Source organism: Oryx dammah, unplaced genomic scaffold (genome assembly GCF_014754425.2).
Source record: "Oryx dammah isolate SB20612 unplaced genomic scaffold, SCBI_Odam_1.1 HiC_scaffold_10, whole genome shotgun sequence".
In the NCBI taxonomy this organism is placed as follows: Eukaryota; Metazoa; Chordata; class Mammalia; order Artiodactyla; family Bovidae; genus Oryx; species Oryx dammah.
This window is the reverse complement of record NW_024070194.1, coordinates 65557239-65571653: the sequence shown is the minus strand read 5'-3', so window position 1 is coordinate 65571653 and position 14415 is coordinate 65557239. Positions and strand designations below refer to the sequence as shown.

The 14415-nt window shown below is 37.1% G+C and overlaps 1 protein-coding gene across 4 annotated transcripts in view; it reads right to left on the bottom strand.

The window, feature by feature from the left end:
* ACBD5 (acyl-CoA binding domain containing 5) overlaps nt 1-14395 on the bottom strand; it is a 33330-nt gene extending 18935 nt beyond the window's left edge. The window contains exons 1-7 of one of the 4 annotated variants that reach the window (XM_040248449.1): nt 14329-14395; nt 12823-12991; nt 8705-8825; nt 7191-7263; nt 5136-5250; nt 5006-5038; nt 124-258 (exon numbers count right to left, since the gene is read on the bottom strand). In XM_040248449.1, coding sequence (XP_040104383.1) covers nt 124-258; nt 5006-5038; nt 5136-5250; nt 7191-7263; nt 8705-8825; nt 12823-12898 — 553 coding nt within the window. In that variant the 5' untranslated portion in view covers nt 12899-12991; nt 14329-14395. Of the gene's footprint in view, nt 1-123; nt 259-5005; nt 5039-5135; nt 5251-7190; nt 7264-8704; nt 8826-12822; nt 12992-13180; nt 13398-14328 lie in introns of those variants that run through there. The other 3 variants (XM_040248445.1, XM_040248448.1, XM_040248447.1) reach the window with 3 other exon arrangements.
* Between the last annotated feature and the right edge of the window lie 20 nt (nt 14396-14415).

The following is a 14415-nucleotide window of genomic DNA, read 5'->3' as shown; positions in this document are numbered from 1 at the left end:
AGAGGTCAAGAGTCCAGGCCCTCCACGTGCCCTGATCACACACAACGCCAAATTAGTCCACACCTCTCCATAGCCTTTCATCTTAGTTAATGTAAAGTGATCAGCCCATCGCCCAAAGATTACCGCTATCACGTGGTTCTGGTCTTTTCGTGTCTTCTTGGGCGTCTTCTTCCTCAGATTCAGCTCCACTATCACTGCTTTCAGCTTTACCATTAACAGTTTTGGCATTTGGAGTAGAAGCTAGAACATTACCAAGATCTAAAATACAAAATGACCATTTCAACTTTATGCTGTAGCACACAATCATGTTGCAATTTACAAATAATACCTTGTGTAATTCACAAATAACTAATAAAATAATCTTGGAGAAAAAGTTAGAATGTTAATATATAATTAACAGTATTATTTTTTTCAACTATAAATATATGTACATTACATTAATTCCTCCAGTTATCTGTTCACAACAAAATGGTAACACTATCTTAAATTCTTTCTAAACAAGGCAGAGGATAAATTATTTTAACACTGATCAAAATGTAAAGGTAAGAGATGAATGATCTTTATACACAATAAATGAAGAGACAGTTGTTACATACATTAGCATGCTGAAAACATAAACACCTTTGGGCCTAAAAGCACTCATGAATATTATGGTTAGACTGCATTAAAAAGTTTTTTTTTTATCCTTTTATTACCTTTAGGGCTTCAGGTGCACAAATTACATTACTATGTCTTTACACAGTAAATGGAAAGCTATCTTTTTTTTTAAGCATGAGTTTAAAAAAAGAAAAAGCATTAGTTAATGCGATCAATCACTTAAAAGAGACAAATTGTCCTATTACCCAAAGTCATACCTTGAGAGTAAATATATCAAAGGTTCTCAAACATTATCACCTGAGATCTAGTTACAATGCAGGTTCTGAATCGGTAAATCTGCGGTAATCTAAGATTCTAGATTTCCATAAAGCTCCTCAGTTCAGTCGCTCAGTCGTGTCCGACTCTTCGCAGCATGCCAGGCCTCCCAGTCCATCACCAACTCCCGGGGTTCACTCAGACTCATGTCCATCGAGTCAGTGACGCCATCCCGCCATCTCATCCTCTGTCGTCCCCTTCTCCTCCTGCTCCTAATCCCTCCCAGAATCAGAGTCTTTCCAATGAGTCAACTCTTCGCATGAAGTGGCCAAAGTACTGGAGTTTCAGCTTTAGCATCATTCCTTCCAAAGAAATCCTAGGGTTGATCTCCTTCAGAATGGACTGGTTGGATCTCCTTGCAGTCCAAGGGACTCTCAAGAGTCTTCTCCAACACCACAGTTCAAAAGCATCAATTCTTCGGTGCTCAGCTTTCTTCACAGTCCAACTCTCACATTCATAAGTGACCACAGGAAAAACCTTGACTAGACGGACCTTAGTCAGCAAAGTAATGTCTCTGCTTTTCAATATGCTATCTAGGTTGGTCATAACTTTTCTTCCAAGGAGTAAGCGTCTTTTAATTTCATGGCTGCAGTCACCATCTGCAGTGATTCTGGGGCCCCAAAAATAAAGTCTGACATTGTTTCCACTGTTTCCCCATCTATTTCCCATGAAGTGATGGGACCAGATGCCATGATCTTCGTTATGTGATGCCAATGCTGATGGTTACTGGACCACATTCTGAGACACTGGGGATTATATTTCCATAACTCTGAGATAATGAAGGCATCCTAAGTGGCTCTTGGCCAAAAACAGTGGTCTTCCTCCACAAACATCTGGGCTTTATTTTCAATTATACAGGTCCCTTCTGGATGCTTCCATGCATCTCAAATAACCTATTAAATCTCCATTCATCTTTAACAGTCAGGCTTATAGCCTTATTTAAATCTCTCTAATCAGTAGCAATAAAAAGTAAAACTTCAGCTCTATAGTCAACACTGACCTCTGTTCCCTCTCAGAGAATCATGGTTATAGCACAGCTTTTGAATCTCCCTTACTCTTCCCCTGACAACCAGAAAAAATAAATAAATAAAAACTGACAATAAGTAAAATACAGAAACACCCACCACTCACAGGTACCTTCAACAAAGAAAGCAACAGGGAACCACCTAACCCCTCTCATCAAATGGATGTTTGTTAGCAAAACACCAGACAGCAACAAAAGCAGCCCCGTATCACCTCTGTGATAAGAGGTGCAGAAAGCATGAAGAATTATTAATAAGAGCTACTCAACGTCCAAAAATCAACATAGTACACCATGCTGCTGCTGCTGCTGCTAAGTCACTTCAGTTGTGTCCGACTCTGTGCGACCCCAGAGATGGCAGCCCACCAGGCTCCCCCTTCCCTGGGATTCTCCAGGCAAGAACAATGGAGTGGGTTGCCATTTCCTTCTCCAATGCATGAAAGTTAAAAGGGAAAGTGAAGTCGCTCAGTTGTATCCAACTCCTAGCGACCCCATGGACTGCAGCCTACCAGGCTCCTCTGTCCATGGGATTTGCCAGGCAAGAATACTGGAGCGGGGTGCCATTGCCTGCTCCCATAGTAGCCGACTAAAGGACAAAACCCATATGATTATCACAATGGATGCAGAAAAGGCACTTGACAAAACCCAACACTCAACAACATAATACTGAAGAAATTGAGAATATAAGAGAAAATTCTCAATCTGATAAAGGGGATTTATGAAAACTTACAACTAGAATCATACTTTATGTTAAAAGACTGAATGCTTTGTTCCTAAAACAAGGAACAAGACAAGGACGTACTGTAAGTTCTACCTGGGGCTATCAGGCAAGAAAAACAAATAAAAGGCATCCAGATTGGAAAGGAAGAAGTAAAATGACCTCTGTTTGCAAATGACATGCCCTCATACACAGAAAATGCTAAGTAATCTACCAAAAAGCCTATTAGAAATAATAAATGGTTCAGTAAGGTTGTAAGATACAAGATCAATACACAAAAATCAATGTATTTCTACAAACTACCAATAAACAATCCAAAAATGAAATTAGAAGAGTCAATTTACAATAGCTGCAAAAAGAATAAAATAACTAGCCACACATTTGACAAAAGATGGTATTAGAACTATACACTACAAATGATGGTACATTGTTGAAAGAAATTAAAGAAGAGCTAAAGAAATGGATTGGAAGGTAATATTGTTGAGCTGACAATACTCCCCAAAACGATCTGTAATTCATTATAATCTCTAACAAAATCTCAGCTAGGCATTTTTATAAAAATTGACAAGCCAATTCTTAAATGCATAGGGAAATGCAAGGAATCAAGAACTGGCAAAACAATTTTGAAAAAAGAATGAAGTTGGAAAGCTCTTACTTCCTGATTTCCAAACTTACTACGTACGTTCTGAAAAAGCCCATGTGACATAGATAATCTGTTCTACTTGGCCTACTTTTAATAAGAACAAAAAGAACTACTTCTTAATAAGATTCTTTGTTTAAAAAAAAAAAATAACAAATTCAAAGATTACCAACTGTCTTGCAATTTGGCAATATCTTACAAAAGTGGAAACATCCATCAAACACTCATAATTTGTGATTTAGCAATTATATTTCTAATATAATTTATTACTTATATAGTTCTACCTATGTAAAATGACATTTGTACATGGTTACTTTCAGCAGCAGGCTTTGATGATCAGAAGAGGAAACAATCTAAATTCCTTTAGAGTGGCACAGGTTAAATAAATTATGGTATAGGTCCACATCCCTCATAATCCTTGGATCTAGATATGATTTGAAATCCAGTTTTCTAACTTTGCAACAGTCATATACTGTATATAATGTATATTATACAATACCTTCAATAGAGTCTAAAGGTAGCTCTCACTAAAAAATTTTTTTAAATAATATTTTTACAGCAAAACATAGTAATAGGCAAAATTAGAATAAAAACTTAAAATAGCCTCATGTCATTTCAGATCAAGGTTTGCTCCTCCTATACATATTAGGACACGTTTTTCTGCCAAACGGGTTACCAAAAAAGCTTTATCAAGCCTTTTGAAATTTGTAATTATAGCTAGGGGATTATGGACCTGAGACATCATTATCTGAAACTTCATTAGTTTTTTCAACATTTGCCTCTGGTTGTAGGCTGGACACAGCCAAAGCAGGTCCAGAATTACTCCCTTCTGCATCCTAGCAACACACTTCAGAGAAAGAAAACACTGATAGTCTTTTCTGACTTGAGTAAGTATGAAATATAAAGAATGTAATTTGTTAATGTTTGACTCCTCGAGTAGCCAATCAGATACAGAGGGTGTGGTACTGAGTCATACACAGTAGAAATCACCGTCAGTTATGATGGCAGACACAATCTGCAGGACTTAGGACAGAAGATTATCGTTTCCATCAATTAGTAAAAGATGGAATGGGATGCCAGGGAAAGAGAAAGTAAGGATGGCCAAGCTGATTTTTATTTAAAACATATATGACTGTCATTTAAAATGACTCTTACTGGCTCATTTCACTCTTTCTAAAACAATTTGAAGAGCAAATGTTGACAGTTAATACCAGCAAATCTGCAGAATATTCAGCTCCTGCTAGTACATAAAGATAATCCTTTCAATTCTTTACTGAGAACATGAAAACAGAATTCTAAACAAAAAAGACAAGTGAGGTGAATTCACTGACGTCTTGTTTTAAACACTCTAAAACTCTAGCTACACTAAAGTTAAACCATACTATAAACATAATCACTTAAAATTAGCTAGCAAGTCATTTCAGCCATAGCACTGCTAATACAATTCATAAAGCAAACAGAAAATATAAAGTATGAATCATAAAAATAAAACCATGAATTCTGTTACAATTCTGTATACAAATGAACCATCTGTCATATTTCAATAACTCAGGGTTAAAAATTAGGGTTTATAATATTTTGGAACTTGGTGCAATGTATCTGCTTAGAAAAAGAACTTGAGTGAAAAGCTCGTTAAGTTATATAAAATTGTGCAGAATTCTTCTGACATGTAAATTTTGAACAAAAGTTTCACATGGATTTCATTTATTCCTACCTTCTAAGCATTTAGAGATTTTCTCCAGTCGGACTGGCATGTGAAAGTGAAAACAAAATTAGACATATAAATATTAATACACACATAATATATCAATTGCTGAATGAAAAACTAGGTAAAAGAGCCCAACCTGAGGTTAAATCAGAACTTCTGCCACTTTTTTTGTCTTCTACAATTTCATAAAATGGACCAATGACATGTAGCAATTCTTCAACTTTTTCAGTCATTGGCATAGTTTCGAGAATCTGTAATGAAATGAAACAAATCTTGTGAAAACCAACTATTAATGTGATCCACACTAGGACCAAATAATATATTTATAATTTACTTACTGACAAACTTTGATAAGTTCCTTTACAGACTCCTCAAAGTATCTATCTATGTTAATTACATATTAATGTATATACTACCCTAGAAAAATTTCAGGCTAAGATTTAAAAGCGTTCTCATTTTGAAAACTACATAATCTTCGTGTAAAATTTTACATGATAACCTATATATTGTGCATTAAACACTAAAGGCACTAATGTAATATAAAATAAAAAACTGTGAAACTAAAGTAAAATTCTTGTGTTTGGTATTTAAAAAGGTACTTAAGGAAGGCAAGAAATGGTAACCACTTTCAGACACCTTCGTAACTATGGGCCAATTTAGAATCATCAGAGTTAAAAGGCAAGGTAAATTAAACGAAAAGCATTCAAATAGTCATAAGCTGGTGACTGACAAATTATTTCTATATGTGGAATTTTTAAAATTTATTTTTAACTGGAGGATAATTGCTTTACAATATTCTGTTGGTTTCTGCCATACATCAACATGAATCAGCCATAGATATACATATGTCCCCTTTCTCTTAAATCTCCCTCCCACCTCCTACCTATATATGGAATATTTTACAGATATTAAAAAGTCTAAGATTAGTTCTATGTGTGCTGATTGGGAAAATATCTAACACTCTTTTTTACAGGCAGAAAGCTAGTTGCTGCACAGTATGTTTAATATGATACCACTACTGGTTTTCTTTCCATTTTTAAATAAAGGATATATATATGTACATATATATATATCTTTTCTGTATCAATCTACAAAACATAATTAAAATTACCACTAAAGAATTAAAATGGAGGGACTGAGGAAAGATTATAACAATATTTAAGGAAAAAAAGAAAAGAATGGTATGAATGGTATCAAACCAAAGCTGTAGATTATCTTTCTTTCTGCTTTAGAAAGGCTCCTTTGTTGCGCTACTGATACAGTTAACAACCAAAAGAACTAAGCTCTGACCTCTGTAACAGATAAACAAAGTCCACCAAATAAAACTGTGAAAATGTAACAAAATGCACAACTCTGAGCAGTACAGAAGAGATTAGACCAAAGCAAATCAGTCTGAATCTACCAAATAAAGAATACTACTAAGAGATTAATACTGTCGAAGCACGTGGCAAAAACTATTCCTTTTTACAGATTTTCTTTATGTTCAAAGGTTATTTTACATTCTCAGGCAGATCTAGATTTCACAACTTCTGATCTATTACAACATACAAATGGTCCTTTATAAAAAAGGCATTAAGATCATCTTTAAAATGACAATTAAAAATGATTTCTTCATCAAATTGCTTCTGGAAGAGCTAATTAATAAAGAATGCCCTCCTTACTAGTTACCAGACAAACTAAAAGCATCCTTATCTTATTCTCCTTCTGAAGAATTTTTGCATTCACAGAAAAAAGCTTGTTAGTGAGAAATCTACTGATAGGAACATCTCAATTTATGAGTCAACACTTGTACTAGAACACTGTTGGGCAGTTTTATTACCTATTTCTCATTAAAAGTTTCAAAGCAGAAATGTTTTAAAGACAGTCCAGGTAAGTCCCAGACTCCTGAGAAAGGGAAATCAATATTTTAAAAGGTTCCTATTCATATACTTTCTGCAGAAGTCAACTATAGAGAAAGATAGGAAAGATGAAAAAAAGAAAATACCATGTCATGATGTGATCTACCTTCAAGAAAAAACTGCACCTTAAGATAAACTTTGATACAGATAAAGCCCTGATAAAGTCAGTAATCTAGATTCTATATTCTAATGTAATACAATCTCCTTGTTTCTTAAAACAAAGCAATTAGACTGATATAAAAATTAAGGCGGCCCTGAAATTTTTATTTTCTATTATGAATTATTTTCCCTACCTTTTTCATTTCTTCAACATAAGCAATCATGGCTTCCTCTTTGGTCATATCACCCAAAGAACTCCACGCATCCCTAGAAATGAAGATAGCCAAATAACAACAGAAAGACGCCTGATTTCAATTGCTTAGAATGCAATTTACAGTTACTGCTATAGCGTCACTAATTTAAAATAGGCTTTACTTAAAGCTATTAATATAAACATTAACATGTTTCCAAAGGATCTCTTTAAATGCACCAAACTTGAAGAAAAATGTCATTGAGTAAAATGGCAAATTGAGTAGTATCTAAAACTTTATTAATAAGTATAAAAAATATATATATATCATAGATTACAGAGACCACATTATACAGACTACAGGCCACAGATACTATACACTGTTCATGATTATTTGCTAAAAACTCTTTAAAGTCTTTATCATTATAAAGAACACTGACAAAAATGAACATTTTAGAAAATTTTACAAGCACTGTCACAGTCATGTTTCCAATGAACAGAAGTTTTGGTTAATTTAAATAAGAGTCTAACTTAGACACTTGAAAAATGGAAACGTTTTCTTACTTCTAAAAACACTGAAAATGTGAGGGACAAGAAAAATTTAAAGTCTTAGATGATGAGAAGAGCCTTTGAAATTTTTCCCTAAAATGAAAACCTCTCTTTTTAGAGATATTTTCCAGAAGCAGTTAAACTCCACCAAAGGTCAATTCTGAGGGAAATCATTAATAAATAAATTTTCTTCAAACAGTTTAAAAACCATTACTGTTACCTTTAAGCTAGTATCTTAGGACTTTTCAAAAAGATCTTAGAGGAAAGTACAGGACTAAGAAATCCTCAAAGGAGTTTAAGGACTTCCAGTGCAGGGTGAACTTGGCCATTGAAACATATGGCTCTTAAGACTTACTCTGCCAGTTAGCACACACTGTTCCTGACTTACATGATGTACGGTCACGATATTTTGTTTAAGAGCATCAAATGTTGGTCAGTTGGAAACATGGCAGAGGTATTTTGTGATTCTGGTAAATATATTAAAAATAAAATTTCTATTCAAGTACAGTGGGACAGGAGTGATAGTTGAGATAAAAAGTAACCAGAACCTGAGTCATGCTCCTAGTTACTTATTATCTTAAAGGCTTGAAGCAAAACATGTCACCTGACAAGCCAAAGTCAGTGTTTTTCTTGCCAGGTAAAAGAAGCAGGAGAGTTTGGTTTCTTTTAAATGCAGTTTGCGAGAACTTCTTGGCATAATAAAAAGAAAAAAAAATTCCATAAAGGAAAAGACTAACTGAAAATGCTTTTTTATCTTTGATATACCCACCTCTTGTGGTTTTATTGTTTTTCTCTCTTCCCCAAGACCTTCCTATTTGTGTGAAATTGTGCTGGAGCACATGGAGGATAAAAATGGACCAATACTTGGAACACTTTATGCACAGAATAATACATAACCACATAAATAACAGTCAGATGATAATTATATTAAACTTAAAAATTCTTCCATAGCTTTCTTCATAAAATTACCATTTATATCTTCCAACAGGATCCCAGAAGCCAGGCTTTGACAATTTACAAGGTCCTTCAGTTGCCTGCTTATAGAAGCTATAGAACTTGAGCATCATTTCATTTGTTGGCTGGAATGAACCTGTTGAAAACATACATTAAGATCACTTGGAGAATACAATTGATCATTTAATGCAATAAATTAGCTAAGCTATACAAATAGTGATTTTTTAATACTTCATTAATAGTTCAAACTATTCCTATTTTACAGCAACAAAAGTTATGGCTCAGTTTCTTTATTCCTTTGATTTAAAAATAAAATTCCCTGGCTACCCAGTAGTTAGAATCCACCTTGCAATTCAGGGGACACAGGTTTGATCCCACATGCCACACAGCATAGGCCAAATCAAAAAACTCTGAGATTGTACACTTTAATAACAATGCCCAACAGTTTGATAAATAAAAGAATAAATGAACAAATATGCTATAAGTGTGACCAAAATAATTGGTAAATGTCACTTAAAAAACCAAAATATAGAATAACCGTATCATGCAACTGCTGCTGCTGCTAAGTCGCTTCAGTCGTGTCCAACTCTGTGCAACCCCATAGACGGCAGCCCACCAGGCTCCGCCGTCCCTGGGATTCTCCAGTCAAGAACACTGGAGTGGGTTGCCATTTCCTTCTCCAATGCATTAAAGTGAAAAGGAAAGTGAAGTCTCTCAGTCGTGCCTAACTCTTTGCCACCCCATGGACTACAGCCCACCAGGCTCCTCCGTCCATTGGATTTTCCAGGCAAGAGTACTAGAGTGGGTTGCCATTGCCTTCTCAAATATAGAATAACTGTATCATGCAACTGTAATAAGGTATTTTTATCCAAAAATTGTGACAAATCACACTGACTAGAATAAATGAAAAAGTGAAATATATACTCTGCTAACTCAAATTGCAACAGCCAGAAATTCAACTTCTTTTGATTTCCGATTTCTCAATGGATTACAAAGTTGGGCTACAGCCAACCAGCATGTACTGTGGTAGAAAAAGAATTAATCCAATATGAAATACGTATCTCATTTCCTACCTCCATAGTTTTTAGACACATCAGTTTTTTAAGGATCAGTCTTCATACATGTTTCTAGCATATCAGGAAACGTTTTTATATTTAAAAATTTCAAACTGTTTGAATTAATGCTATAAGTTGCAATACTATTTAACAACAGAGAAAAACTAGAATATAAATGTTTTATAATAACAAACTAAATAATTTCGATACACATATGACAGGATTATTTATAACTACCGCCCTTAAAAATTTTGCTGTTTTTTGTGTACTAATATGGAATTACATTCATGCCATATTATAAGTGGAAAGGTTGTAGACAATTTTATTGTCTTATTCCAACTTCAAAAAATAAACATATATGCAAATTTATGAGTTGTACATGTGTGTGTAAGAGCCAGCTTGTATTTGTGAATGTGTGATGTAGATATATACATATCAAATTATTCTCACTGAATATCTCTGGGACTTAGAAATGGGGAATGAGGCAACTTTCACTTGCACTACTTTTATGTTACAAAGTATGTGTTATTTTGTAATAAAATTTAAAATACAGAAAATAAAGACAAGTAGAAATCATTTAAAAATTTACTGTAGAAAAATATAAAAAATACCATGAAAAATGCTTCATGATCTACTATGAAATGAGAACAAAACAGCAGTTTAAAACAGCATAACCAGAACAATCTATTTCTGCAAAATAAATACTTACATAGTTAAAAAGCAGAGTAGAAGGAAACACATCAAAATGTTAAAAGAGGATACAGCTAGATCATAGGCATATAGATTACTTCTAGTTTCTTTTTTGCTCATTTTTATTTTTTCAAAAGTTACATTTAGTGTATATTACTTTTATTCCAAAATTTATAATAAAAATTAAAACTGTAAAAATATTTTTTAAACTTCATAGATTGCATAATAATCTGATATCATGTAGTTATCAAAAGCTAACAGTTCATACACATTGTGAAAATTACAACACAGACAACCTGAGGCCGGATAGTTCAGATTTGGCCAGGAATACATAATTAATTCCAAAATTACAATAATAACTAAGTACACACTACATGCTCATTTAAGAATATCCATTAGATAGAGTGTTTCGGTGATACAGTTTTTACATAGAAGAGGGGGAAAAATGGAGAAACTATAGTTTAAAATGGTTACCTATTTCACTAACACAAACCCAAATTTAAAACATCAAAAGCTTCATCTCATAATATCTTTAGTCAACTGAGATTTAAAAGTTTATTGGTTAAGGTGACTAGCATATACATTAGGTTACAACAAAAACTAATAACATATACTGACTGTATCTTATGTATAAGACACTGGATAAAGTATAATCTTGTCCTCAAGGTGCTCATGCATAATATATTTGATATATATGTGTTTAAAATACTATATAGGAAAACAAATTTCTAAAGGCCAAGAGTATACTAAACAAGATGCTACAGGATTCTTTGTAACTTTATACCATAATAAAGATTAAGCAACAAGAAACAAAAAACTATAAGTTTATTTGCAAAATAATCCAGGACAGATGACACATTTTAAAAGTTTTACTAGAAAAAAAATTAATGATTCATTATAACAATAGTTCTGCTTCAATTACTATCAATTTCATTTCAGGGAATAATAGTACAGTACTGAACATTGCCTAACTCTGTTGCCTTTTGGCAGAGGTTCTTGACTTTGCAATATCTTCTTAAATGTTACATAATACAAACTGTATTTATACTTACGTGGATTTCCTAATAAGCAATACATGATCCTAGAAAAGATAGCAAACTATCACCAAGTCTATCCTATCAATTCTCAAGAAGTGTAAAAACACGTGTTTTAGAAATAAAGATGAAGGTACCATTTAAACAAAACTCTTAGCATCATGCCTTCCTATAAACTCTCTCAATCAGAGGTTTTAAAAATCAATACCTAAAAAAAAAAAAAAAAAACCTAAGTTCCTATGTTATTTCTTTACATTTTGTTCATTCACTCTTCTCTTTCAATTCCTCATGTGTCCTCCAATTTGATGTTAGAAGATTACGAAAGCAAAGTTATTTTATGTACAGTTGTTTTCAAAACCTTTTTTATCTGCACTTAATGAATGTTTGTTAATAGTACTGAACTTAGCCCAATGATTTACTGAACTTGGCCCAATGGATTGCTTACCCCGATGATCATGAAAATAGGGACCATGACATTAAATACTGTAGTAATATATTAGTGTTGTATTCAGTTAGTTTTACACTCTGGCACAATGATAGCACTTAAAAGCATCATTTTAAACATATAAGTTTACTGTGAAAGATAATTCATATAATGCAGAAAGATAAGTGAAAAGTCAAAGTCCCCCTCTTCAAGCCTTTCCACAGGAAAAAAGAATATCTGAATAACGGCCTTAAACTTTCCAACATTTGTCAAAGACATAAAATTACAAGTTCAAAAAGCTCTGCAAAATCCTGAACAGCATAAACATGAAGAAAACCATACCAAGACAGGTCATAATCAAACCACACAGAGAAAAATCTTGACAAAGATCAGAAAAATGACAAGCCAAATATCAAAGAACAACTCCAATGACTTTTCACCTAAGTGGCAAGACTCCAAATGAGTGGAAAAGAGAGAACACTAGTACAACGAAACAGTTTTTTTTTTTAAAGCAGTATTTACCCACTTTTTAAATAAGAGAAATCGTTTTACATGCGAATACAGTGGTTCTTTTCTTTCATATGAAAAGTTTTCAGAAAGTAGACTTTCTGAGTATGCGACCCCAGGCATCTCTATCCTAGATTTTATTTTACCATACCCAAATCCGAAGTCATTAAGTGACGAGATTTTTCAACAATACAAACTACTTAAGATATGGATACTATATCTGTTTCAGGCTAGAAAGATCAGCCGGCAGTTAATTCACATCCGACACCTCCCTTCAACTGCATGCAGAAATCAAGGAAGAAAATAAGTAGGTTAAATAAGCAAGACCAGAAGCAGAAAGAAGGTTCAAGGAGGTGAGATTCAGAAAACTGGGGCCTCGGGCCTCTGCAGGAGGCTTCTTCAGCGGGGCCCAAGTGCACGTACCATTTTTCGGCAAACTCTTTATCACCTTCACAGCAGCCTCAAACCGGGTTTCGTGCACGGATCTCGTGTCCGCCATCTCCAGCCGCCAGCGCCGGCCCCGGTCCCAAGGTCTGTCGCCTGGAATCAGGCAGCAGCAGCAGCACCAGCTTTCCCAGGAGCCTGCATGAAACTGAAACATGGAGCGCAGCCGCGGATCAACATTCCCGAAGGGAGGAGGACTCCAAAGCGCAGCTGGTCAGCTCCCCGTGGCCCTGCCCTTTCCAGGCCACACCGTCCGAGATGGCCCGGCTCCTTCCTCCTCCCCGGGGCGTGACCTACGCTGGGGAGGCCGGGCCACTCGGACGGAAAAATAACTCACCGAGAGGAAGAGCATCTCTAGCATAAGGCGGAGGGGCCCAGGGCACCGGTGGTCGCGGTGCAGCCGTCCCACCCACAGGACCCTGGCGGGGCAGCCACACCCCCCATCCCGGCGAGGTCCGTCTGTCCGTCCGCGTCCTCCAGGCAGCCCCGCCCCAGAGCTTTGCGGGTGGAGGGGACCCACTCTCTGCTGCCGCCGCGCAGCAAACTCCACCCACCAGCCCGGCGGCTGCGGCGGGGATGCGCGCTGTCTGTCCCTCCCCAGAGGAGTTGGCCCGGAGAAGGCAGAAAAGGAGAGCAGGGAAAGTGGATCCCCGGAGGGCCCTGGGATCGCTGTTTGAACAGGCCGGAGCGAAGTGTCCTTGCCAGCGCGACCGCCACGGGGGTGCAGCGCGCGGAGTGGGGGGTTGGGGGGGGGGGCGGTGCGCTGCGGGACAAAAAAAAAAAAATGACTGTGGTCCCCAGCGTCTTAGGTTAAGGTTTGGAGAAAGGTGATGGGGTTTAAGCAAAATGCTTTAGATCCAGAGAGCCTTGGTGCGAACCTTAAGTTCTGCCATTTAAAGTTCTGTGGCCGACCTAGGGGCAAGTCACTTCGCCTCTCCCGATGGCAATCTTCCTAACACCGGTAGAGGAAAGGATTTAGGGATGTTGGGTGGAGGTGCTTAGCAGTGCTTGGCTCACAGGCCTTCGACAGCTTTAGCCGCCCCGACACAAGGACGTCCGAGCAACAACCAAAGGAGAGGGAAGGTCGCCCGCTACTTAGTCGGGGCGGGGGAAGGAAGAACACCTTCCCTGGCATCATCCCCCCGACTTCGAGCCCCAAGGAGCCGGGCACGGTACCGCTCCAGCCCGCGCTACCGGAAGACAGGGCGTGGGTCAGGGACGAACGATGACCCAGTACAGGCGCGACAGCCCTAGAAAAGGATGGACCCCGGGCCTTCGCCTTCCTAGCGCATCGAACCGCATCGTCAGGCACCTAGGAAGCGCCCCCAGGCCCACAGTGGAGGAGCTGCTTTGGGTTCTGGGGGGTGGAGTCCTGCGGCCCGGAAACCCCAAAGTCGCCAAGGTCCCCCTGTCAGTTCGGGATGGGTTAGGAGGGTGACTAGTCCAAATCTACTCTTCCCCTGGAGCCGCAGTGCCAGGCTTTACCTTGATTCTGCGGGGGTAAGGCCTGTCCGTTAAGGTCCCCGATGCCCGCCCCTCGCCGTCCCCCCGCCCACCCCACGGGCTTGTGGG